General features: G+C 34.4%; 1 protein-coding gene across 5 annotated transcripts in view; it reads left to right on the top strand.

Moving 5' to 3' along the window:
• DGKB (diacylglycerol kinase beta) overlaps positions 1-27,871 on the top strand; it is a 347,040-nt gene that overhangs the window by 45,577 nt on the left and 273,592 nt on the right. For 3 of the 5 annotated variants that reach the window (XM_050709164.1, XM_050709162.1, XM_050709161.1), the window contains 3 exons: positions 7,717-7,793; positions 11,045-11,065; positions 27,337-27,490. In XM_050709164.1, the coding sequence (XP_050565121.1) occupies positions 7,717-7,793; positions 11,045-11,065; positions 27,337-27,490 (252 nt within the window). The remainder of the gene's footprint in view (positions 1-7,716; positions 7,794-11,044; positions 11,066-27,336; positions 27,491-27,871) is intronic. The other 2 variants (XM_050709163.1, XM_050709165.1) reach the window with 1 other exon arrangement.

The raw sequence follows: 27,871 nt of genomic DNA, 5'->3' as shown, positions 1-27,871 counted from the left end.
TAACCCATTTTCCATTTGCATATTTGGAAAATATGTGGAAATACAAGAAACTTGTATACCAATATTCAGTAAGTGTATGTTGAAGTAAGGAACAGGGAGCTGACGTTTGCCGTTAGTGAAATAGTAAGCAGTAAGAGTAACATCTCAGGTAGAAATAAGGAATTTTGGGACTATCTACAGAGGCTTGGGAAAGTAGTAATTAATATTGTAGTGGTTTATTAATTTTATTTTTAGCATTTTTTTGATTTTTTTGGTTTTGTTACTTTGTAGATGTTGTGGTTTAGCCCAGCTGGCAGCCAAACACCACACAGCCGTTCGCTCACCCTCCCCCCTCCCTCTCCGGGATGGGGGAGAGAAACGGGAAAGTGAAGCCTGTGAGTTGAGATAAAGACAGTTTATTAAGACAGGGAAAAGAATAACAATAATAATAATAATAATAATAGTAATGATAATAATAATAATAGTATTAATAGTAATAATGTGTACGAAATAAGTGATGCACAATGCAATTGCTCACCACCCGTTGACCGATGCCCAGCCTATCCCCGGGCAGCCAGCCCCCCCACCCCGGCTAGCCACCCCTATATATTGTTCAGCATGACGTCAGATGGTATGGAATACCCCTTTGGCCAGTTTGGGTCAGCTGTCCTGGGTCTGTCCCCTCCCAGCTCCTGCTGCATCCCCAGCCTGCTCGCTGGCAGGACAGAGCGAGAAGCTGAAAAGTCCTTGGCTTGGTGTAAGCACTGCTCTGCAACAATTAAAACATCAGCATGTTATCAGCGCTCTTCTCATTCTAATCCAAAACATAGCACCCTGCCAGCTACTAGGAGGAAAATTAACTCTGTCCTACCTGAAACCAGGACAGTAGACTACTAAAATATATCAATACCTACTTCCATGTTAGTTAAAATGTTTCAGAATATTTATAATTCCTGACATGGAGTATTCAGTGTATTTAATTTTAGGCATGTGAGCAGTCTTACGCCATTTTCATATCACTTCTTTGATCTATTCATTTTTACAATAATTGAAAAAAAATCATATTATTTTTACAGATCTGTATGTGTTCAAATATGTAGGTACATAGGAATGCACTGTATGTATCCTGCTCAGTAATTTTTGAAGCCATAGTTAAAGTTTAGGTTAAACAGATAATGTATATCTGTTATTTATAATAATTATAAATATTAGAAATTGCAAATAATATTTTAAAGTAAACATAAAAACAATTAATGTATTTGTTAAATGTTTATTTCAGAAAAAATACAAGTATTCTCAAACAGAACCATTTCCCTATTTCTGCTTAAAATCAGAAATAATATATGATAAATTTCAAACCAAACTGATTTGATTCTTCTCTGTTACACACTTAGTGCTTAGAGCTAGTGCATGCAGTGAAATACATTGTCAATGGCAGCACATCCTTAATTTAATAGAGAATAGTTTCATCACTATTCTTATGAGCTGGCAAGCTGTATCAGATATTGTGACCAGTTATAAATAAGCAGGAAATGAGAAAAAGGAAAGAAGGAGCCACAAAGTTACCGGCTGAATGTTTGTATTAGTTTTCAGGCTCAAATAAGATAATAAAATCCAAGGGCTGGAGAGGTGTCCAGAGGCATTTAGTCTTTCCTGTTCTTAAGATAAGGTAGTATGGCATATTCACTATGTACATAAATACTGTATTTCAAAGATGAGCATTAGGATGACTTGCAATATTGTGGTTTTCCCACGTAATGAACTTAGACTGAGGGAATGCTGTCCCAGGCCCTGAGGGAGCTGCTAGGTGTGACTATCCCTGACCTCCCTGGGGCTCCCAAAGCCCAGGACCCCATTTCAAAACTCCAAAAGCTCCCCCAGACCTGCTCATGGCCCAGAACTCCATTGTAGTCCCTGGGGCCATCAGTCCCTGCTGCAGTGACCACAGCAGGGCTGGTCTGCAGCCCTGCCCGGCCTGGCCATGGGCCCTGCCAATATGAGCCCACCCATGGCCTGATGTCTCAGTCCAGCCTTGCAATGTCCCTCTTCCCAGGGAGGTGCCCAATGCCCAGGGCAGGGGCTGTCCTCCAGCCTGCCCTGTTCCTTGCTGGGGCAGCTGGACAGGCCCTGGCTGCCACGGGGGGGTGCCACACGGTCTGGGCCCCAGGGAGCCCCCAACCATCACAGCCCCTTGAAATGCTGAACCAGGATGGCAGAGCTGAGCTCTGAGGATCTCTAGAACTCTTTCATCCTTAATTTTCTGAATATCCAAAGGCGAAAGAGTCCAGAATAAGCCAAATAAGATAGCTGTAAATCTGTTTTAAAATACTAGGCCAAAACCTTGCTTTATTTTTCTCCTTAAAATATTTTTCATTATGCCTAGCATTTACCTGCAGTTCCTTTCAAGTCCTGGAGTATGTTTTTGTCTTTTACTTAATTCTTCTTCTCTATGCTTTATTCTACTAACAGGCAAAAATTAAGTTCCTCTCTACCCCAAATCCCTGTTGTTTGACATATACTTCTGTTTGAACATCTGCTGTAGGGAAGTGGGATTTGGTAGATCTTTTTTTATTAATGTGGAATAAAGATGTGCTGGCACATGCTATTAGTATTACTGTTGTTCACAAAGAAGTCGTGATTGTCCGCATAAGTATCATTTTGTACATAGCAATGGATAAAATGGATAAATCTTTCTCCTAATGATGACATTAAGTACTTCATAGTCTTCAATGAAAGCAAAACCAAGAACAAAGTGTTTCTCCTAAAATCCTCAGGTATGATTTACCTCACAGCATTTTATTTTATTTTTTTTAGAAACGTTATTTGATCCATTTTTAGTTGTTGATATGTAGGACATATCTGCTGACTTATATCTGTCTAATACTTGGATTTGGTGAGAAAATGTTTTAGGAGACCACACTCTGAGAATAAGTCACTATGTAACCAGGCTGCAGGAAACAGAAAAATTCTGCCAGTTTCTTCCTCACAATAACACATCATAAAGTCCAAGTTATTCTGCCTCTGTAGAAATGACGTATGCTGACATGGAGCCAGTCCAAAGCAATCTGTAGGTGAGGAACAGGGGGCCATTGCTGAGGCTGTAGGGAAAGGTGAGTGGCAAAGTGGCTGTGCTCTTGTGGCTAGTGGGAGCTCTGGAGTCAGGTGGCCTCTGCCACATAGGAGAAACAGCTGCTGGAGACGGAGGAGAAGGAGTTCTCTGCAGCAGTGGCTGTTGTCCCCATCTGCCTCTTCACCTTCCTCCTCAACTTTCCATTGCAAAAATTACTTGCCACAATTTTTTTTAATTTTGTTTATTTTTTTTTAGGTAGCATCATCCAGTTCTGTCTATGTTTGTAAGAAGCTTTTCGTTGACTGTTTGTCACAGAATTCAGTAGGAGAGTGATTTGCTGAAGGGTGTAGTCATTCAAATTCTCCAGTTTAAGGAATGTTACTAAAATCATTGATAGATGTGACATTGTGGCTGTTTTCAGTGAGACAATAATTTTTGTGATACTAAATACAAAATGAAAAAGCAAACCAACCAACCAAAAAAAAAAAAAAAAAAGAATCAAACAACATGCAAACTGAGCATTTTCCCGTTTATGGTTTCAAATGTGTGTTTCTTTTCTGAAATTTGCATCAAAAGACCATTTCTATTTCACAAATCAAAATGAAGGTATGACCTATGTTAAAAGAGCTTTGCAGTGAGCCTGCAGCCATACCTATGGGAAATGTAGGACATATTTACCTACGAAGCTGCTGGCTTCTGCTCATTCAATGTCAACCACCAGAATCTCTTACCAACACAGGCATGCTGCAAGACTTTAAGTGATACTGGGAAAGACGTGTTAGTGGAACAACCTCTTTTTGTTGAAAGTGAAAAATTTTTACAATTTGGTGATGCATACAACTTTGTTAGCAGGCTTGGCCTTTTTAAGATACCAGTGTTTCTAGACCGGTAAAGTTTTAGCTTAAGCGTAAGCATTGCTTGAGCAGACCTATTACACTGTTATTTGTATGTTATACTGCAGAAAAAAATGTACATTTATAAATGCATGCACACACACACACATTTTTAATATGCAATTGCATCCACAAAAAGGAAGAAAAAATCCACAGCAGAATAAGAATCTGTAGAAGAATTGCAATGACAAGGGAGTGTTGGTTTTTCCCTGTCCTTCTCATTGGCTTAGCTATCAAGCAGGACATTCAAGTTTGGGCCATGTCTTCATGCCATGCGTGAAAAATTGTATATTGAAGGTTGCAACATTTCTAAATTAAAATATGTAAATAAAAATCTCAATTTTATTATACTGGTATAGAAAATCTATAAAACCTCTTTGGAGCTCTTATGTATAAATTCTGAAATTGACTGTTATGAGACTTTAGATGTTTGCCTGTGATGGTTTTTTTGAATTGTATAACCACATCTGGATTTATAAGAGAATTAATTGTAATCCAGTCCTTGTCTACTAGTCTTATTTTCTCTTAAATTGTGGTTTTAAAATCCACTGATTTATGCTGAGTTTTGTATAAGTCTTTTTATAGCTCATTCATTTTTTCTGTTTTTACACTTTTCAAGAATTTTTCTGGGAGGATGTAGAGAGAGTGTAGAGAACTTGTGTGATCTGGGCAAGTTTTCTTACTGTTTGATGTTTTCCATTTATGGGAAAAATGGTGCACTGAATTCCAACCTCAAATGAGTGCTTAATCTTCCTCATCTAAAGCTGAGTCATTTTAAAAAATGAATCATAATTTTTAATGTGGGCTAAATCTTAAATGGTTTGCAACTGGTATGTAAATTTGTCTTCAGTTATAAAAAGTATCTTTGTTAGAATTGAAAGGTAGTTAAGAAAAAAATAGATACTTTGAAACTTTGCATATCTCTCCATTAGATATGCAGCTTTATTATTTCTGTTGTCATGGTTTTGATTGTTTTGCCTTTATTCTGAAGCAATACATTAACCTATTAATTTCACTTGTATATCAATTGTTTTGAAGTCTTTATTTAAAAAATAAAATTTCTGCAGCACTGTGGTGAATCCTACTACTTTTCTCATTTGAGGCTTGTGTTTATACCACTGTTTTCCAGTGAGCATACAGATGATTTTGATCGGACTAAATAAACTGAAAAGGAACCCACAGAATTGCTGTTTTTTCCTAGTTAGGAAATTTAGGAAAAAATATTAAGGAAACATCATGATTATTTCTGTGTATAATTTCTGGAAATTTTTGTCTTTATTTTTTTTTTCTGGGCAGCATTTACTTGGCTTTTTTTTTTTCTTGGTAGAATTAAAAACATTTTATTGGATTTTATCTGTTTTTTTTATTGCCATAGAGATTTCCAAGACACTAGCTCTTGTGCCTTTTTTCTTTAATCTTGTCCCAAGTTATGAACAAAACTTGAAAATTCATATGGTTATCATATCTTGGTCAACTTATTGAAGATGAAACGTTTATAATGCTAGTTCAGCTATTAGAAGCTGAGTAAGGAGAGTTAATTTTTTTGAGGAAGGTTGAAGACTAACCATACTGAAGATTATCCTTTGGCATTTGACTTAAAATATCAATATTTCATTTTTTGGTGCTTAAAAATACATACATATATCTATTCCTGTTAGTTTGGATACCACATTGTGAACTGAAAACAATGGTTGAATGAATGCAAACAAAAGATTGTGAAAAATGGATATGCCTTGGCTGTGAAATGTGCAGCATGATGCTTGTAATAAATACAGCTCTTGTCCAGAACACCAAAATCTCCTGAAGAGTTTCGTTGGGACAACCAAAGGAGGAATTACATCCACAAAGCCTTTTTTCTTGACAAGTATTTCAAGCAAGGAATGTGCTTTGCCTTTTGTATGACTTCATTAAGGCAATACGCAGGAAAAAGGGAGGATATGTGTGTTGTTCCTGGAACAGAGAATATTTTGTGTCTTAATCGTGCTTAACTAAAAAAAATATGACAAAGTTAAAAACAAAGATTTAATTTATTCTTAGTAAGTAACATAACACAGGTGTTTGCTTTTAATTCAGCTGCATAGGCGTAGCATTCATGTAAAGATGACAAAAATATGAAATGAAAGAAGTGTGGTCATTTTTTACAGTTTGTCTTTTTCACATAAGCAACAAAAAATAAAACAATAAAATTTGCAGTATTTCAGATGACACAGAAATAAGACTATAGATGACTATTTATCAAGTAAATATTTGCTGTGGCTGCCCATGAAACCAGTGAAATTCAGTTAGTTACAGTTGACAGTAACATTGAAATACATCCGATTAATGAAAATAAACTATTTTATCAAGGCCACAAATAGTCTTGGGAGTTTTAATTTAAGAAAAGATCATAGCGATAGACATTGGCAAAAAGCTATGCATGTTACAATCGAAAACGGGATGGAGGGGGGGCAGGGAGAGAAGGGGAAGTACCCAGCAACCCTTAAAACTGAGTTTTACTGGTGTGCCCTGTTTATAGCTGTTACAAACTGTTACAATGCTATTTTGCAAATCACCTGTTGTTATGTTTTCTCCTTCCAAGTTACATGATTTATTAAATGTACATTTTAGATTCAGGATAGAAGTGCTCAGTTTCTTTGACGCTTAAGAACTACTGCAATTCTTTATTTTGATAATGTAGTTAAAACAAACAAACAACAACAACAAAACCCAGGAAGATTATGTCCTAATATTTGTAATTTTAAGTGTCTAACTAATTGCTCATGTGATAGTCCTGTTCATATTCCACAGTCTTTGTTTTTCTCTTTTCTTCCCAAGATTTGCTGTAGTAATAAGTGTGTAGCCATTAAGTACACCTGTTTTCTTTTGCAATCCGTCTTCTGGTTCATGGATGAGTGGTTCATGGTTTACTCCAGTGTTGTGGCCATTATGCACATTTGGCCATTATGCACATTTGACCAATATGCACTCAACTACTGCATTTTAAAGACAAAACTGAGTTATATCTATTCTTGCTGTATTGCTGAGATACTTATGGTGGAAAAGATCATTATGTGCATGTTTACGTGCCAAATGAATCTGAGTTCAAAGGTTTTATGTAGTGGTTACTTATTGAAATAACTCTTGTTATTTTGCAAGTTGACATTTATAAACAACAACAAATAGAAAAGTAAAGGTGCGGGAGCATCTATGTGATTTGACAAAATTGTGTTAGACAAAGCTTGTCTGAAAGTTACTGTGGTAGTTAGAATATCTTGGAGGTCTACAAAAACTGGGGTTTCAATAGCAACATTTGTTTTCTGTGATGTGTTTCCAGAAAAAGATTTTTCTTCAAGTATGGCCTCTATCTTGATATTGTCTGGCTCCTTTGACAGTTCCTCTACTCACTGGCATCTATGCCAGAGGAGATTTAGTAGCACTGTTGAGAATGAGCGTGTTTGGTAGATGACTCAGGTTTCAAGGACAAAAAAAAAAAAAAGTGACTTGAAAGAAACAGTCTTTGCAAACAACTTCAGAAATATGCTACTTAACAACAGTTGGAGTAAAGAGTATTTCTGAGCATTCTGTGTTGACTTGCTGTTTTTTTACTATTTAGTCAGAGGGTACATTATGTTCTCATTTTCTTCCTGCCCGCAGCTCTCATACAGCTAGAGAAAATTACTGATGCACATTGAGAAAAGCTATTAGCAGTTTTGTTGTTGTTTCTTTAATTACAGCTCATATTATGTAAATCAGTTTTCTGTATTTTAATTTTGTCTTTCTTCATTCTTCATCTAGATTCCACTAAGAAAATTAAGGATGTCTTAGAAGAATTCCATGGCAGTGGTGTGTTAGCAAAATATAATCCTGAAGGGGTAATTCTTCTTCTTTCTTCAATGGTCGGACATGGTGGGAAAAATGTTTACAAATGTTGTAGCAAATATAAGCATTTAAAATAGAAGAGATTTTATACGTCAGAAGTTTGGGGTAACTGAGTCTGTTTTGAAATAAAAATATGAATATTTTAAAGAACTAAAAGTTTATAAACATAATGTTAGACACATCTGTTTAACATAATAAGACATAAAAAAACACCTTTAAAAATAACCAAAAACCTTAAAAAAAAAGTTAATTTGTTTTCCAATTCTTTTTAAGGATTAGAAACGTTAAGCATGTTTTCATATCTTAGACGAATGAAATCTGCTATTTTGTGTGTGTGTGTGTGTGTTGTTTCTGGTAATGGGATCACCTTTAGAGGGATTTATTTTTCTCATGTTATGAAACCAAAAATTCAGCTGAAAGTGAGTGCATGCGTTGTCACTACAGACTCACTACTAGAGAAAATATTCTGTTTTAAATGATAGAAAAACATAGATTGTTTCCTTTTGAAGCCCTCAACTACAATTTTTATCTGCTTAACACATCAAAGTGTAGCTAACTAAAAACCTGTTTCAATAATGTTTCTAAATATGCTTGCATTATTCAGAGAATTCAGAGTAGAAAAATGTACTGACAGTTATGAGCATGACTTGATCCTACATCTCAGGATGTGAAAGACAAGAATTGGTGTTAAGTAAGGCAGTTACAATCCGTTTTTGGTTTTTGAAATCTTCAGTTCTCTCATCATACAATGATTTCAGTTTTGTGAAGTATAACCTTTTAAAGTCCAAAGTAATTGTGTATTTGTATGTTTAAATAACATGTTTTCATGTTGGTAGCATATCACATTATCAGTATTTGGTATTAGTTTAAATCGGTATTTAAAGTGTTGAGATTGGTCTCACAACTAGCAGTCAAATGGTCATTCCTCCAGTTTGAGGGTATGTGGAGGTTGAGTCCCAGTGAAAAGTGATCAGTATGGGCAGATGGGACAACTGCTCTAACTGAAGCCGGGTGAATGGGCAGAATTTGTGCAAAGCTGAAATTATTAAACATAGTTGGTCCTGAGCCGATTCTGTGCCTCTGTACCTGTCCTGGAGCTCTTCATTTTATGGTGATTTGCTTGCAGCATCCTACCAATGTACTGAAACATCCAGGGATTATAGAACAGCACAGTGTCCAAAACAGTGATGAGGATAGAAGGGGAGCAGGGAACACGAGTCAGACAACTTGCTGTGGTTCCACTGTCTTCAGCAGGGATCAGGCTATTCACTACTACTGGGCAGTGTTGGTCCCAGGCTAAGCCCAACACCTTTTTCACTTTGCTGCTTAGTGCTTAGACTTCAGGCAATGCAACAAAATGAAAACATAGCTAGTAGCTACTTTGGATCTAGTAGGATTTACTAGCTCAGTTTTCATGTCATAAGCTGCTTAACTGCAAGCAGAGCAGCTGAAATTTCTTCTGCAGGTGAGTGAATATTCCAAGTCAAACAAACTGTCCTTACACAGGTGTGTCTGTGCCTTTGGCATGCATTCAACCTGCTATGTAGAAAAGCCTTTTACAGGAAGATTTGAGAGTTAATTGTATCAGGTCAGACGAGAACCCCTGTATCAGATATGCTATTTAATTTAAGCTATTGTTATCCATAAATCAAAAGAACAAATAAGCAACAAGAACAACAACAACAACAAAAATCCTAAGTTATTTTAGTGAGAGGTACAGGAGATGTCAAAAATTTAATGATCCAGGTGAAATCAGTCACAGAGCAGCTTTTCTATATATTGTAGATAGCACTTTGAACTTTTAAGCATTCTACTTATGTTTTGTAGTTGTGTTTTGTAGAGGATACCATCATGTTTCCATTTTACCTCTATTTCCTAGATCATTGTCTCATAAACACTCCAAGTATTTTTCCAGGCTTGTCAATACCCTACAAAAAGGTGGTGTCAATTTTTAGACTAATAAACATGGGGCATAGAGCTTTGACAGATTTTGCAGTGTGATATATTTATGTATTTAAGAAAAAGTCTTAAGAACTTGTTTCAAGCTTCTTCCTGCTTAAAGGGTTCCAGCATTTATTCCACTCCATTGCTTCTTGATTGCTTTTTTTTCTTTTATTTTTCTTCTTTTTTTTTTCTTCTTTTTTTTTCCTTTTATATCACAAGTTGATTTAATGGGACACAAATAGCAAAAGAAAAACCTGTTGATATTTGAAGCTTGTTACCAGAAGTCATCTGGCTTGTTTTTCTATTATCTTATATCTTGTTGAATGAATGAGTTTTGGGTTTAGTGGAAATGATGTATCTGATTATCAGAAGGTCAGAACTATAGGAAGTTTATTTATGGTACTTTTACTCTCTGCTAGCTTTCAGTGTAGGGCAGATTACTGAAACATCTGAAAATGCTACTCAGCCTTTGCCTTTCCATCTTTTTTCTATAATTACTGTCAAATATGTAATTAAGACTGGGTTTTATACCTGATGTAAGACACACAGGTAGGTTAACATCAGCCTGCTGGAAAGCTATTAAAGTAGTCAGGATACTTCTAAGAAGAAGTGTTCTTCAGGATACCTATAATTTCCAGAGGTGCTGGGGTTTTTCTAAAGTGACTTTGTGGATGTATCAAAGATTCTCTTGGTTACTCTAGTTTAGCAAAAGTCTGTCACAATCAATGTAATTTATGCAGAGAATACCACTATATTCGCCATTTTAAGGTAGTACATCTGACTGGGAATTAGTGACAGCAGTTTGTGAATAAAGTAGAAAGGTAGAAAATTAATCCAGTGTCTTTATTAAAAGGAGAACAAATTGTTATAAACTAAAGCAGCATGCAACGATGACTTCTGAGATGGTGTTTGCTAGTGTTTATCACTGCATTCATTTCTGATTAACTTGTTTCACCAACAACCATTCTTGGCAACCAGCAATTTTTACTTAATTTTTTTAAGTACACAGGGTTGAGAGAGACTAACATTGTATTTACTTCCTTATCTTTTTCTTGGATGTCTGTCATTGCACGCTTAAAAATAAATTGCTTGCGCTCTCTAATTAAGATTAGAATGCTGACCTGAACCATTTTCTTGACATATGTGCTAATGTAAGATGATGATATTCTATATTTTGTCTTAAGCCTGTTCATCTACATTACTAACCTTTCAACCAAATAATTTTTATAAAAACAAAGCCTAAGTGTTACTATACTGCATTAATGTATATGTCTTCTTTCTTTTCTTGCATGCGTTACAGAAACAAGATATACTTAATCAAGTAAGTAATCTTAATTTGATGGTTTTTCTCCTTTTTTCATGCCTAGGAGCACTATTTATTTATTTTTTATTTTGTAGACCATTGAGAAGTCGTTTATTAATAAATACTACCTATGGCAATTCTATCGGTTAATAGACAAATAATTAAAGCTGAGAGCAAAGTGATTAGCAATCTATTATGATAGTGAGTTTGTAGCCCTTGCAAGAGAAAGGGTTAAAGAGCTGATTGTCAACCTAAGGGTCTACTGAGAAGCTTACGTAGCCTAAAAACAGGTATAAAAATACAATGAAAAAAAATGCTAGGAAAAAAGGACTAATCATATGAAACTTTGTTGTTGTTTGTTGTTTTTAATGACCTAATTATTCTTCCTTTGTGTAAAAAAAAAAAAAAAGCCTCTGATCTCCTTTTCTGGGGAGAAGACAGCTGAAACATGAGAACAATGGAAAAATCAAGAGACTTAAAGGATTAGTTTTGTAGGAACCCCTCACTTTCTAGTGTCAAAGGCCGGCTGAGCTTTTGGGTGTATACTGTCAGGAGTACTCCCGGTTCACAAAAGGACTCAGTTTTCTTCAGATAACCAGTATTACTATTTTAGTAAGTTGAAGGAGTGACTGCAATGTGTCCTGAAAGAGAAGACGCTCAGGTTAAAGCATGGTATCTTGTACCAGACTTGAGACTAATCTCATTATTATTTTTGCTAATAATATTGTAACAAGAAATAGCTGAATACTAATAGAATCAATTCACTAAACCAAATTTGGGAACTTTTGCCAAAATGGAGAAAAATCTGAATATTATGCTGGAAAAGTTTGATGACATTATGGAGTGTAGTAAATAGAAATGTAATGAAATGCTCTAGTGCAAAGCACAGTGTGATGTGCCCTAGGTGTAGTGGTACTGCTAGAAAAAGAGCTGAGTATGGTCTCTGATTACAGGATTATTGCAAAGCATCACTATGGTTTGGTCGTGAAGAAGACAAACAACATCACTTGAGCATTGCAATAGTATTCCTGTGGCAATAGTGGTCTGAGAACAAGATGAGGCTTTTAAGAATAGGTAGAGTTGTTAGGTCAATTGACTTAAGTGGAAAACTAGTTAGACTTTCAAGCACACAGAAATATAGATTAAAAGAAAGCTTTTTGTGCTGTTTCCTCCAGCTACATTTTTTGATCTGTTAGAAAATATTAATTTGCTGTAAAGACTTTGCCTTTGTATAATATATAAAGCAAATATTCTAGTACAGATAAGCAAACATTAATATTCTTTAAAAGGGTATAGCAGAGAACTCATCTTTCTGCTTTTAACCAGTGTATGTGCCACAAGGTGGGACAAGCTGAACTCACATTGGAACTAATTTACAAAAGGGTTGGTAGGATGTGAAGAATTATAGGAAATCCATTATATAGGAGAAGCGTGTCCCCCACATATAATCATCTGAAGACTTATGAAAGGATGTTTTGTATTTCTAGCTACAAAAGAGAAAGTTATTAACTTGTGAGTATCACCAGCAGAAAACTCTTTCATTCAGACACTGGGTGCTCAGAGTTCTTCTGGTTTCTGAGCAGAATTTCTAGGGAAACAGCTTCCTGGATACCTAGAGAGTTGGGAAGTCTGCCAGATGGAGATGCTGGCAGCCTGGCTGTGAGCTTGCTTTCTGTGGAAAGTGTTGAGGGCACTGAGGTGTAAAATGTTTCAGATAGTTAATTTCTGTTGCAAAACTGTTCAGTTTTGAACATTTTTAATGATCTTTACCATTCTTCCTTTTCTCTCCTTTCTTCAGTCTGTGCTCATGAATTCATCTTTCCCTCCTTGACATCTTAGTTCTCTTTGAAACTTCCCCTCTCTGACATAAGCTCCAGACATTTTTGTTCTTGTCTTCCTGTTTTTTTTGTATTGTGCAATACCCTATGTTAAGCTTTAGGAGCCTCATACTGCTTTCATTTGCATGGTATCTATTTTAATTCTCATCAGTTGTTAAATGGCTAACTCAAGTCTATTTTGCAATTCTGATGGATGCTGTTTCAAAATGGTTTAAAATAAAGCGGTTGTTGTTGTTTGTTTGTTTATTAGGGTACCACCATTTAGGGAAAAGTTAATAGCAAATTTTAAGCTGTCTTGATACTAAGGCCAGAGAGATCATTCTATTTCAAGGAATATTATTCTTGAAACTACACCATTTTTAAAGGAAAGCAAATGAAAAAAATATGGAGGGTTACACTGATGTCTGTTTTATTTTTAACATATTTTATTTGAAGAGTGACAGACTACTCTGACAACATTCCAGCTACTCTAACAGCATGAAAAGTGTATAATATGGTGCCGATTATGGTACGGAGTTATAAAGTATGAAACATTGCTGTCTTCATTTTTTTTATAGCAATTGAAACATCATCTAAATTATTCTCTTGATAAAGTGAAGTAAGCACAGAAATAAATTCCTTCAGAAAGGATACTTTTTTAGTGAATTTTTATATTGCCGTTAATGAATATTTAAAATTGATGCATTTCAGCTTAAGTATGCATGCAATGGTGCGATGCTTATTCATAATTAGGATTTGCAACTATTCTATTAGTCATCAGGGATAGGTTTCATAATATTTAACTGCTACGATGAGATTAAATAGCAAAGTATTTTTGCTGTGTTTTTAATTGTAATAAAACATGAGAAAAAACAAGAACAACAAAAAACAAGGAAAATACATTTTGTTAATACTGTATCCAAGATTTTCCACAGTAGTTTTATTCTGATAAGAGTTACACTTTATTCATAAAGATTTAATAGATACAGCTAACATTCACAAAAGTTAATGTAAAGTCATCACTGAGATGGTCAGCTGTGCAATACGCCAGTGGTGCAGTCTTATGGACTGCAATATACAAGCCTAAACTCTATAAACAGTATTATACATTTATGGAAAAAAAGAAATGCTTATAAAGAAGATATCCTTGAGGAAGGAGAAGTGGTTCTAGCTCTAATCAGTATTTATTAGATCTTAAGGCATACCCCTGTTTACATGGACTGTCTTTTTGGTAAGAAAGCATATAGGCTGATCCATTAGTTGGCAAAGGAAAGTAGAGCCATTTAACTTTCCCACTGCACATAACAAACACTCTGAAATCATTTTAATAATTAAGTATTTTATAGGCTATGAACATAATTGCTTTCTAAGAGACAGAGGAAACAAGGCTCATTCTCTAGTCTGTTACAAATACAATGAGATGATGATGATGAAAGGTGGATGTGATTTCAAATTCATTTTGTGAGATGGATTTCTAGAAACATGTCCTCATTTGATGGCTATTGGATTCAAATCGCTTAAACTGAACATGAAGAAAAGTAAGTTAATGTTCCAGTACTTGAAGTTTCCAATCAGTGTTGCAGGTTGTCCTTATTTTTTATTTACTTATTTATTTTCTTTCAGACTTTTTTGTTGTTGTTGTAGATGTTTAAAATCTCATAGATGACTATTTAGAAAGTTAGCCAGCCTTAGCATTGTCAAGAATTAGTAAATATTTCAGAATTGCTCTTGTCAGAATGCTTTAGGAATAAATTACTTGTAACATAAATACACATTTTACTTGTCTCTACTTGTTGTTTGACTAGTGTGTATCTGGACTCTTTGCCAAACAGACAACAATGAAGAAAAGAAAGAGGAAAAAAAAAAACAACAAAAAGAAACAAAAAAAGACTGTTTTCTTTAAAATAGATAAATAAATAAACCCTGGGAATTCTGTGTTTTGTTTATGACAGTAAAAATTCTGAAGCTACCAAATGGATGCTTATTTGTTGGTAAGAAAGCACGATGTGGTGCTTGTAAATACAGGTGCTTGTAAATACAGGTGCTTATGTTACCTGGTCAGACACACAGCTGATCTAGTTTATTTTCCTATAAAAGATATTATCTAGAAATTGCAGAGAATGTCCAGGCTCTCTAATTTCTGCCTTATATCTCTAAATATAGTTAACTTAATATAGGTTTACCCAGGCTGAATTAGGAAAGACTGGTTAAAGTGCTTTACCAAGGCTATTTGATTATGACTTTTTTTTTATGGTTTTCATTCTGAGGTACAATGTGTTCTGGTTTTTGTTTGTTTGTTTGTTTGTTTTATTATGATGACTACATTTAAAATTGATTCACGTGCATGGGGCCATCTAGGTACTGTTTATGAAACTGCTCAGATAAACAAAATATAGAAAAATACTCTTAATCATAACATACTGCAAGAATTAGTCAATAAATGGAAATTGTGCAGTACAAGTAACGTTGCTAGTATTAGTCTGTGAGTATATATAATTGAGTAGGTGACGGTGGTAATTTCTTATTTATTTATTTACTTATTTCTATTATTTTAAATTCTGGTGAGAATAAACACAAACGTAGTTCAGCTAACACATCTCTGTTTTCCTAAAGGCTGTAAATTTACTCAGTGCTATGTGGATGAAAACTCTTGCCAACTGGAATGGGACATTTTAAATCTTCTTGCATTGGTACAAGTGACTATTTGAAGTGAAAATTTCAAGTTATTCAGGCTCAGATTACACTAAATCTCAGTAAAAAAAATCATTTATGAATTGTAACAGTTATGAAAGTTTGTCAGTTTGTATGCAGCAAAACAGTGACTGTTCACATGACGTTCATAGATTATTTTTTTTTCTAAAAGTGTTGTAGCAAAAATATATTTTTAATATAAGTAGCTGAAATTGCACCCATAAAAGTTTACAATGAACAGGGAAATCCATTCCTTTTAAAATTAATGAGAATGCTACTGATACAAAATGGATTTAGAAAAATATTATTATAAACTTTAGCCCTATTATGAAAGTTACATTTTCAGCCACATTAGTCTATCAGTAGGTTTCTGGAGTATCTTCACCAGAAGATAAATTTTTTGCTTAAACCTGAACTTTGTTGTAACTGACTGTTTTTCAGGGACTCAGTGCTTTAGTCTGAAGCATGCTTTCTACACCATTTTTCCTAAATTCTGTAATAATTTTAATTTTCAGTAGTCCAATTCTGCTTGGGCAGTATGCAGATTATCTAATCTTTACTTTGTTAAGTATGTAATATATGTTTCTTTGAACATTCTTTATTGATAGTACATGTAAAATGGACCCTGGCTTATAATCTGCTACAAGATCATTCTAAATGTTTCTTCTTTAGCACTCTTTTTTTTTTTAAAAAAAAAAAAAAAGGCTTTGTGTAGCATATATAGTAAATCTCTCTATATATAAAATATGTGGATTTGTGTGTAGTACATATGAGCATACATAAGTACATTTATAATCATTTGATTAAAAAACAACTGCTGGTGGTAAGGTGGTTATATATATATATTTCTTGGATATTAGACTAGAATGAAACTGTAGTGGTTGATGAATACATTCTAGATTTATTTGAATAATTAACATCAACTTATTTTAATAGCGTGAGAATGTGGTAAAAGGCTATGCTGAAAAAAATGTTATTGCATTAAATTTTAGTCTTCAAATTTTCTTTTAAGATACTTAGTAGAGTTTATTTCTTGGAAGAGACATGTTAGCTGCTCTCAAATATTGCAGGGTAATTATTTTTGATAGGAGACATAAAGGGAAGATTTTTGGCAGTTATATATGTCTTTAGTATTGATGTTATCCAAATATTATTTGGCCATATGGAGTATTGGTAGGAGAAGGTTATGGAAGCAGGTGATTTATTTATTTTCTTAACTGTAAACATTCATGCCCGTAGATGACCATTTATATGCTGCTTTATCTAAGAAATAATTTTATTTGGTTGCCAGAATTTTTATAATACAGTTAGGTCAAAAATGTATTAAATCAAATGCTTAAATCAGTAGGTGTTAAGGGTTTTCATTTGAACCAACTTTTCCCCCAATGTACAAAGGCAGGTTCCATAAAGAATTCCAAATTTAATTTATATTTCTCATTATAATGAACATTAGCAATACATTTTTAAACAACAAAAGCTTATGTGTTCTCCTTTAATTTGTTTTCTAGCTTATTATCCCTCTCTGATAGTCTCTGCTTCCTCCTTCTCCCCCACGCCCCCATACAATATTTTGGCCAAAGTCACATTTCATTACAAAGCATTGTTAGAATCAATGAATCTTCAGTACTTGGACAGTTACCAGTAGTGCTTTTCACAGCTAGTCATATAATTGTTGCTAATGCACTAACACCAGTGGAAGTTTGCAGTTGTCATAGTATTATGTGTGACTGAAGGCCCTGTAACATCTCCTTTGTCAACAGTTCATTTGTCAGATACTGAGTCCATATAAATTGTGTAAAAAGAAATAATAATTAAGAGGACCCATGCACAAACAAAAATAACCCAGAGCTATTATGGTCAGTAGATTAAAGCTGATAACATTTTTGGCACTATTTGGAGATCTGGCAACATAATTTAAAAAGTACTTAGTTTAAAATTACATTTCCAAATTCTATTTCCATATTCTCTGAAACGTTCTCTTTATTTAGTGAAAGCCATATTTCATCGGAGTCTGCTGGAAAGAATGATTTCTTTTGTTAGGGGATCCCATTGTCTCCACTAGCAGTATGGGTCTCCCCAGGCATCCGAAATTCACTCACAGAGTCTACTCTATTTAAAGCAGCGAGAGTTTAGTGGTACCCATATATCAGCTCGACCTGAGTGCCTCCGAGGATGGACCCTGCTTGAGACTTTCCCTGGGCTCCCATACAATCTTTGTTTCATCAGCTACAGTCCAATCAGTTCTTGACATATATGTTATGTTCCTTCAGATTGGTGGCTCCTTGTTGCGGGGCAGGATATCTTATCTGCCGGGTATGGCTCTCATCCAGTGCTGCCCTCAGTCAGCACATCCTTTTTCCCCCTGTCCATGCCACCCAGACCCCGACACTATGCTGCTCAATGGTTCTCAGTCACTACTGCATACCACGTTCAGGTTATGCAGAGCTCATACTGCAGCCTAAGGCTTCACCAAATATACTCCACTAATGGCAAGCTACTAATGGCAAACAATAGCCACCTGAGTTCCTTACATACCAGTAGCTTGTTTCCCTTTCACATTTTTTTTTTCATTTTGTTTTCAGGATGATGAAAATAGTGGCTTATGTTGAAATATTTTTTATGAATTTAAAAGAACAAAAAGACCAAAGAGAATGTGATATCTCCGCCCAGAAATTCTCTGAAAATATTTCCAAACACTAGATCATGCCTTGTTCCCATTTATGTGGCCTGTGTGGTAAGGAGGAATAAAAGGAGTTGCTATTCTAGCCCCCACCCCCTGGCCCATCCACAGTGACAACTCTTTTGTCAAATGACTATTAGTAAATTGCTTTTTTGCATCTTATAAGGATTTATAAAAGAAGTGGAGTGATATATCTTCTCTTCCTTCCTTCTGTTTGTCAGCCAGTAAAACTGGCTGCTACTTGTACACCAGCTGTGAAAATACAGGAGGCAGTTAGATTCCTCCGTTTGCAGTTTTTCTTCAGGGTAAATCTTGAGTCAAAAGCAGTCATTTTTTTCTGATTAAATTTGTTCTCTTCAAATGTTTAATATAGTAGGAGTTCAACTATTCCATACCATATTTAAAATATCTGAATTGTATTCTTTATAAAAGATGCAAAATTTGCTTTACTTGTGTATGTATATCCTATTTTTCACTGAGAAACCATGTTTTGTGTATTCTGAGTATTAGTATATAGTGAGATATGATGTCTATAGCATGGAGAGTTTTGTGTATATTGGCACAGAACATACATGTAAATGCATAAACCTTCACAAAATGGACACTTGCATCTCTCTTTATCTTACATTTCTATGTACTGTCGGTAATACAGAAAAACAAATCACAGAATTGCACACCTTAACTTCAGTAGGAGAAAGGATGAAGCCAAATACTCACAGCAGGCATTTCCTGCCTAAGCCTATTAAGCTTAGACTGTCCTCAGTTTCTTTTTCCTTGGAGTCCCATGTATACTGGGAAACTGAAATTGAAGAGTGTGAAGTAAGAGCTCTGCTTTATGCCATGGATGTAGAGTAGGAAGTGAAGTATTATATATGCATGCTTTAAGGGTATTAATGAGGTAAAAAACTACATGTCACATATCTGTGAAAAACATGGTGTATCTGCAAAGAAATTTTTGTATAGTCATGATAGCACTATAGATAATAATGGTCAGTTTTTATGGTCAGTTTTGAAGTATTCTGTGTGATAACAGAATATTAAAATTGCACATTATTTTAACTGAAAATAAAGAAGGATTTTTTAATACCTATAAAAATCCAAAATTAATTGTAATATTTTATATTTGTTTCTTTGCAGAACTATCATTTAGTCAAATTGATAAGTCTCATACTATAAATCCTCTTGAAAATTGCATTTTTTCCTGAGAAGTGTAATTTATTTTTCTTACTAGTTGCCAATACTTTAATCTCTGAGTAACTTTCAACTCTCTGCAGTCAAGACTCCTTAGTAACATTTTATTTCTAGTTAAATGATTTTTTTTTTTTTAATATGTTCTTTCTATTCTGTCATAGGATTTCCTGTGGTATGTTGAAACAGGACACATTAATGATGACAATCCAGAGGTAGGGAAGGAGAATAAAAGGCCAGGGTAAAGAATTTTCTCCAGAGTTGGCTTTTTAAAAATACTATGTTGGAAGGATAGGAGAACAGCTCAGAACATTTGTTCAAAGCCATTAGGGAGTTTTCCAGGAGCTTTTAGCAGCTGGATAAGAGGGAAATAGAATACTTCCCAGAGGCACGTTTCCTCAGTAAGATTCTGATTATGTAGGGACTTTCCTTCAGAGCTTACCTCAGTTTTTCCACTGAATTCAGATTATTCCATATAACTCAAAAAAAACCCTCCTCTTATCTGCTTCATTATCATCTTCCTCAGTAGTGTCTGGCAGCTGCTGTAAGCAGGTTGTGTTTAAATGTGGTTGACATCTCTTGAGTCCAAATCTGGAGTTTGTAGCTCATTTCCACCCTTACCCCAGCCCCACACTCACTTATCCAGTTGTGCCTCCTTGGCTGCTGCCAGAACGAAGGAAAATAAGGAGCATTGAAAATGACGGTGGAAACAGAGGTGCTAACAAGTTGGTAGAAGGATTGGTAGTCACCACTGTTTCCACAACACTCCCCTTGTGCCTGCCTGGCTTAGAGGTAACCTCCCCACATACTGTGGTTTGTCCACAAATGGCGTCATCGCTCTCTCCAGATTAGACAAAATAGTCACTGTACGGTATTACCTTTTGTAGCTGCTGCTTTGTACATGCATATGTACATGCATATGTTGTTTTAATTTTGTATTATATTTTCCAGTATCTATGCAATGTTATAACTGTGTTCCTTAAGTAACTGTCTTATATTGTCTTATTCCAAGAACATTGTTATGAGGAAAATTCTTGTTTCTGTTTTATCCTGGTTCTTAAAGGGCTATTTGAGGGAAGGAATTTTCTTCAAAGTAGTGTGAGTTGGCAGAGCAAATCCTAATTGTTTGTGTTTGTAGCTTACTTGTAAAATGAAAGATGCCATAAACTTCAGAGAAATTTCCACCCCAACACATTGATTGAGTTTGGGTTCTTAAAAAAACACTCAGTTTAAACCAAAGATCTGGGCAAATCTATCCATATTTGCTTAGTCAGATATTGTAACAGCAATATTCTCATGTTGTCTGGACAATTAGTCTATTTTTATCACCTCTATAAAAACTGTTTTCCTTAAGCATAAGAAAGTAATAGTTATTTGCACTGATAGAACTTTTTGTATGTAATCTGTTCATACATTAACATAAACAAGACAAAGAAAAACAAAACAAAACTAATAAGTGTTTTGGACTGACACAGATTTGACAAAAATTTAGTTGTAAAACGTATGCTGCATCTGAGAAGCCCTATCCCAAAGGTTCAGAATGACCTTTCCGAGCAATCTGCAAATATTGCTCACTGCTTCGTTTCATAAATAACACAATATGTATGTTTATATAATGAATATTTTATTATATATATAATAATACACAAAACAGTTCTGTTTCTTTTATTCATACGCTTAGATCCAAAATGGAATACCTCCACTCTGAGTGAAGTTATCACCCGACTCTCATATAACAACAACAACAAAAAAAAGTCATTTTCTAGAAAAAGAAAAGCCATTCTGTATAAAATCTACCCGAGTACCTTAGATTCTTCTGTGTGTCTGGAATATCTGAAAAATTTTGGTATCTTTTTTCATACATCTCTCTGACCAGCCTGATTTCTTAAACATGTTCAGATTACCTTCTCATTCAAAGAACTCTTTCAGTAATTTTTTCTCTAACAATTTCACAAGTAAATATTTAATGATTTGTTGGAATAGACATACCTTTTTTTTTATTAAAGTTTGGTACTCTCTAGTGAAAGAGATAGGAGTTTGAACTTCCCCAGGCAACGAAAGGAATTCAGCCATGGTATCCCACTCTTTAGGGGTATCTACCAGAATTTTTTTCCCTCAAAGGTTGGAATATTGTCACTTTTCCTGTCCTTTCAAGATGAAATAGTGATCTTCACTGCACTTGGTGCACCATCCCTTTTCTTAGATTTTTTTGTGAACATGTATAGCAAGACCCGACAACACAGATTAATTTATTTGTCTTCAACGTGAGGTAAAGTGTGAGTTTTTTCAATCCAGTGAAGATTGAAACATTTTTGTTCACATTCGGAAACAGGTTTGTGGAACTTCTAGGTAAAAACCTAAAGGGTTTATCAAGTATTAGTGCTTTATGGATTAATAGCACTTGAGTTAGGCCTTCAAGATCTTAATATGAATAAGGACATCAATATAATACCAAAATCCAACTTTAGGCATTTTACTTCCTTTTCTGAACTGACCCATCTTGTTCTCATTAGACTGTAATTAGCTGCTTGGTTTTATAGTTACAAAAATGAATGAGTATGCACAGTGCTGTGAAGTAAAAGTCATACCTCATCACAGTATGTTAATGAATGGGCACAGTTAATAAAGGTGTGAAAGGCACCTTTGGATGCCTTTCTGTGTAAATTTGTCATGATACATAGTCAGATGCAGTGAGGCGAATCCAGATAATTTCTTTCGGCAGTCAGTCAATCATTTAGAACTCATTATAAATTTTGCTTTGCTTCTTCTTTTTTCAGTGTATAGTACAAATCCATTTGTGGGGGAAGCTTACAGAAAAACAATACCTATGGATCAAATTCTCTTCAATTTGAAGCTCAAATCGATTTTGAAATTTTGTGGATGGTTAATTAAATGTTATGGATTATATTTGAAAATTTGTCACATAAACAAGATGCATATTTTTAATTTTCCTCTGCACTCATAGTCATAGTGAGTCCAGTTTAATGTTTGCTTCCAGAAAAGCTAAAAGTGATTAATCTTTGACACATTTATTTGCTATAAAGGTTTACAAATGTAAATGTAAAGTGTACAGTTTTACTTCTGCCTTCCGTCCTTACTCCTTTTCTTTTCTTTAGGTTAGATATATACCTTGTTTTTGAATTTTAGGCAACTGGAAACACTGGATAAAATGTATAACTGGGAAATGATGCACATAAAAGTTGCTTCTAAGTATAGTAATATTATTTTAATATCACTAATATTAAAGTTAATATTTAATAAGCATTGATATTTTAATAATTAAGGATTTCTGATATTATTAGAATATTATATAGTAATAATATTTTTATGTGGAAATTAGTGTTTAGGTTAGTTGAACCTTGATAGTGCTTTTGAATGTATAATTTTCTGGACTTATATCAAAAAGTTTCAGAACTAAATGAAGTTTCATTACCCAAACATTGTAAGACACTGTAGTTTTTTAGAAGATTATAAAGATCTATAAAGCTTTATTTTGTGAAGTGTTTTTTTTATTGTTCTTTTTTTATATATATATAATTTTAAGATATAAGAAATAGAGTTCCAGTATATTTCTCAAATGAGTTATTTAAGATATAGAATAGGATTCCAGTTATATATAAATAATATAAAAACATCTACTTTTCTGTGACCTATTGACAATGTAGTTGGCACCCTTTTTTTATTTGGATCAAAACTAAAACAGCACTTTTTTTTTTTTTCTCAGAAGATGTAGACCAAAATGATTAGAAAGTTCTTTCACGTTCCTCTAATTATTGCCTGCTTTGACCATGTCCTTATATATGTCCTCAATTAAACCATGTTACATTGAAAATTTTCTTGATATCCCTAAATTTGTGACCATAATCTCCCAAACCCCTGATAGTCTCCTATGAAATGGTATGAATTAATTCATGTGTCAGGTTAATCATAGTCAGTTTGGTATATCCTAGCACACTCTTATCCTCTCATTTGGGAAACATCATGGAAAATGCTTTTCAAAATGCAAAATCCTTCTTTCACAGGTTCATTTAAATTCAGCTGGAGATTCTGGAAGCCAAGCAACTGTTGAGAATTAAGCAATTAGCATGCATACTTAAGAAAACAACATCCACAATTATAGCTTATATATTGTTGTGATAGTATTGGTAGGAACTGCTCATTTAATGCTTATGAATTCATTAACTGCAATAAATTATTTTCAAGTTATCTTAAAATATATTGAACTTTTCATCTGAGAAATTCTGGTATGATGTTGAGATTTAAAAGGAAGATGTTTGCATAGCTGAGTGAGCATGATGCATGTCAGTGTGGAAAATTAATGTCATCTTGCCCTTTTTTTTTTTTTTTTTACTTGTTGGTTCCCAAAGCGTTTTGTGGTTCCTTTGAAAAGTGTCTGAGTTAGTGGGGGAGGGTGGATAGAGGTTATGTTAGTAATTAGAGAAAGGCTATTTGCTTACTGAAGCATCTTCATGTTTTGAACCATTAAAAGTCTAAGAGGAAAAAAGAAAACTGCCATATGATTGCAGAATAGAAAAATGTTCATAATATTGTGTGTTGTTTCTCTCTTTTGTGAAAATTAGGCTGAGATTCAGCAAACATTTCCCATCGTTAAGTGTTCTATTCTAAATGAACCACACTCAATACTAAAAATGGTACCATGGTGCTCTAACACCTGTAACATGAGTCTTCTACAGTGGTCCTCATGGGATTTCTTTTAAGGAATTTTTCAATTTTTCTGCTGCTGTATAAAGTGTTATGTTTATTACAATGAGAGAGAGATAATAGAGAAAGCAATGAAAATAATTTAAAGTGAGCCTTCCTTGGAAAATGTCCCCTTTCTCATTTGTGAACTAGATGAATAATCGAAACTACTGCTAGATCTGCTACAGTCTAGCACAGTTCTGCTCTTTACTGTAGATAGAAAAACAAATCTTCAAAAATCACTGCAGTCCATTAGAGCTCAGTTCCTATTAGGATAATCTGCACTAAGCATATTAGATCCTCTTGAAAATGTTACTCAGCTATGGAGTATTAGAATCAAGGATTTTGTGTTTTTTAACAAGAACCTAATCACATGGATCTGTTCATAGTCTTTCTTCATGCAGGACTGTTGCAGAGTATTTATTTGATACAGCATGTGTATTTCTATCTCCATTTTGGACAATTAAAAGCATTTCTCATGTGTATTCAAGTCATTTACTAGCTCCTAGACAACTTTCAGCTTCGTTTGAAAACTTTTCAGTATCTGAACACTGATTTGTTGTATGAATGTTTCTACTTCATTGGGGGTTCACCGTTCACAGAGCATGTGAGAGCAAAGGATAAAGCACTTCCAGCTGAAGAAATCTAAGTGTAAAAGAGTGCTAAAGAACAAACACGTTATTTCCTCCTTTGCTAGGCACTCTAATCAGTGGCAGTCAGGGTGTCAAATATATTAAGTGGGCATGGCAGCCAAGTCATGGTATCTGTTGTCTTTCATGGCCAGAAATTATGTTAGGAATGCTTGCTTTGGAGGGTGCTGGGATAAATGATGATCTGACCATCTTTAGAAAATAATGAGAACTTTGAACATCTTTGAGAAAGTCTTCAGGAAGAAAGAAACGTAATTTTAACTTTTTTTTTTTTTTCTTTTTTTAACCCAAATCTCTAACCAAACACAGTTCTGAGCATATAAATAGAAAAATGTGGAGTTATGGATTTAGTTATTGCTATCAGCTCGGTGAACCAGTATTACTGAGGCAGCAGTTCAAAAATCTAAGACAGCTATAAACTCAAGGAATATTTTTTAGCAGACATATACACAAGGAAAATAATAATAATTAAAAAGCCTTATGTAACTTAGATATTTTATATATCCATACATAAACCTTAACTTAAATTGGATTGTAATTTGGTTTTGTTTCTCTTTTTCACTTGGTTATTCCTCTTTATATGAAATGTAATGAAATAGCTAACAAACACATCATTGATGAAAAACATAAAAAAAACAATCTCAGGTTGTTAAAGTCAGTTGATTTAGTGATTAATGTATTTGTTATGCTTGCAGATTAAAAAATACATTTATGTGGTGTAAACTCATGACCAGTTTACTTGGATGCCAATACAAATCCTTTTGCTATTGTGGTTTCATTGATTATATACTCCGAAGAGAATATTGGTTATTTTTTTATTGAGAATAAAAGAGAAAAGTTTATAGCATGACGGAAAGAGTGTATGATTTGCCGATTAAGAAGACAATGACTGAAACTCTATGATGATGAGAGAAAGGTAGTTACTGTATATCAAAGTTGATTATTTCCATTTTATACCCAGCTTAAGCCTTGTGGAGGTAATTTTTTTCAGTCCCTGCTATTTTTGTGTTCAATCTGTAGGAGTTCTATTGGTGTCACTCACTCTCTTTGTCACAGGTGTTCTGTCTTAACTCAGCATAGATGCTCACCAAATTTGCATTCCTAATAATAATGACTTGCACAAGATCAGTCAAATTTTTCAATCTGTGTTGTTAGACCCTAGTTAGGGGAGTGATATATGTTTAAAACATTAGCCAGGGGCAGTTAGGTATTGACCTTAATGAGAATACCTTATTTAATGTGGACATAAAATTTTTGCATCTCATAAAAAAAAAAAAGAAAAAGAAAAAAAAGGTGGGTGGGGATGGGGAGAGAGAAAAAAATCACTGCTCCAAAGTGTTGAAATAATTTTTACAATGACTTTAATATAATTTATACTGTGACTCAGATTCTGAAGTCACTTAAGGCACTGAGGATTTAGTTTCCCTTTTCTTTTCCCTTGTATGACTTCAAGTCTTGCTAGTCTTTTCCCTCCTAATGCTGCATTCACTGGGCTGAACTAAAGGAGTTGAATTATTTTTCTCAGGGATGACTGTAGAGTCTTCCCCAGGCATGGGGAGTTTCCTCCAAGTTGATGTTGTGGTGTAATGTGGTTTTCTCTGTTAACTATTAGACAAGTTACTGTCCTGCTCGAGCTAGAAAGACAGCAACACTATATAGTTTACAGATTAACGAGTGATAAGCTGTTGTATTAAAATCACATATGTAACTGAATAGCATCATTGATAAGTGTGCAGTTGTGTCAGTTATTTCAGAGATAAAAGTGAAATTGTCTTAAGATCTCTTGACACATTTCACATCTTTATTTTTAGTGGTTCTATATTACCAGGGTAAAATGGGATCATAATGAATCTAAAATTCATTTTAATATTTAAAACAGGGAACACTGTCTTACCAGAGAGAAATCATCAATGAAGGTTCATTAATCAGCTCCTACCTTGATGCCAAAAGTAAAAATAAATTAAACTAAATTACAAATGCTTCAAACTGACAACCCCCTCCCCCCACCCCAAAGTTGTACAGTCTAAGCACTCTCATTTGAATGTTAGAACCTATTTAGATTATCAGTTCCTCTTTGACAAATAGCAGAAAGTGTAGTTGCCGCTGAGAAAAGACAGGTAGCCTTCAATTGCCTGAATTTGGCATCTAAAAATCCCCTGCTTATTGTCTGTCTAATTACGGTAAAAAGATAAGTCTTAGCAGATACATCCCCATAGCTCCCTACGTGCCTTTGTTTGCAGTTTTGTGTGTGCTGTTAAGCCATGTTGCGATTAAGAAACAGGTCAGCATGGAACTTAGTTTTGGGGTCCTTATAGAAGTGCTCTGAGTTTAATCTGGATTATTTTACACTGTACTCTGGGCTATTGAAACAATACTGTGAGTTTTCAAAGTAATAATTCAAAAATTAGTCACTTTCATGAATAAGTATGCCAGGCTATACCTTCAGGAATCAGTATTTTCAAGGATAGTCTGAAGTTTTTACTAACAGAGTATTATATGATGTGTTAATATGAAAGTTGTTGAAAAAATGATCAATTCAAATTACATTTTTTCCTCCTCTAGACAATTGATTTAGAGGGATTCAAACTGTTCATGAAGACTTTTCTGGAGGCAGAGCTACCTGATGATTTCATTGAGCATCTTTTTACATCATTTAGCAACAAAATCTCTCACTGCAGCCCCTTAATAAAAAACAAACCCCAGCTCCTTTCTGGAGGTAAGTAATAAAATGTAAGAATTGCAAGTTCTGTGCTGCTGCTCTTCACCTTCTAATAGTCATAAATATGTAGAATTCTAAACTATTTGTACTTCTTTGTTCTGATATTTATGAAATTGCAGAAACTAAGTCATAAATAAGGAATATTGTGAAGAGAAATGGAGATTAAATGGTTTAATCTTTTTAATTCGCATTGATGATGCAGCTGAGACACCAAGTGGACAGTCTGTCACATTAATGCTAAGCAGATTACTATGGTTACACAGTATTGCTGACTACTTTGCTGTACACTTAGAAACCTTCACAGCCTCATGCAGGATGCTTCTGCTGGTGCTCCACAGTTGCTCTACCCAGTTACTGCTGCTTCTCTTAACTGTTTTT

The sequence above is a fragment of the Cygnus atratus genome, chromosome 2 (genome assembly GCF_013377495.2).
Source record: "Cygnus atratus isolate AKBS03 ecotype Queensland, Australia chromosome 2, CAtr_DNAZoo_HiC_assembly, whole genome shotgun sequence".
NCBI classification, from domain to species: Eukaryota; Metazoa; Chordata; class Aves; order Anseriformes; family Anatidae; genus Cygnus; species Cygnus atratus.
The sequence above is the reverse complement of the archived record's forward strand: the minus strand, read 5'-3'. Positions and strand labels throughout refer to the sequence as shown.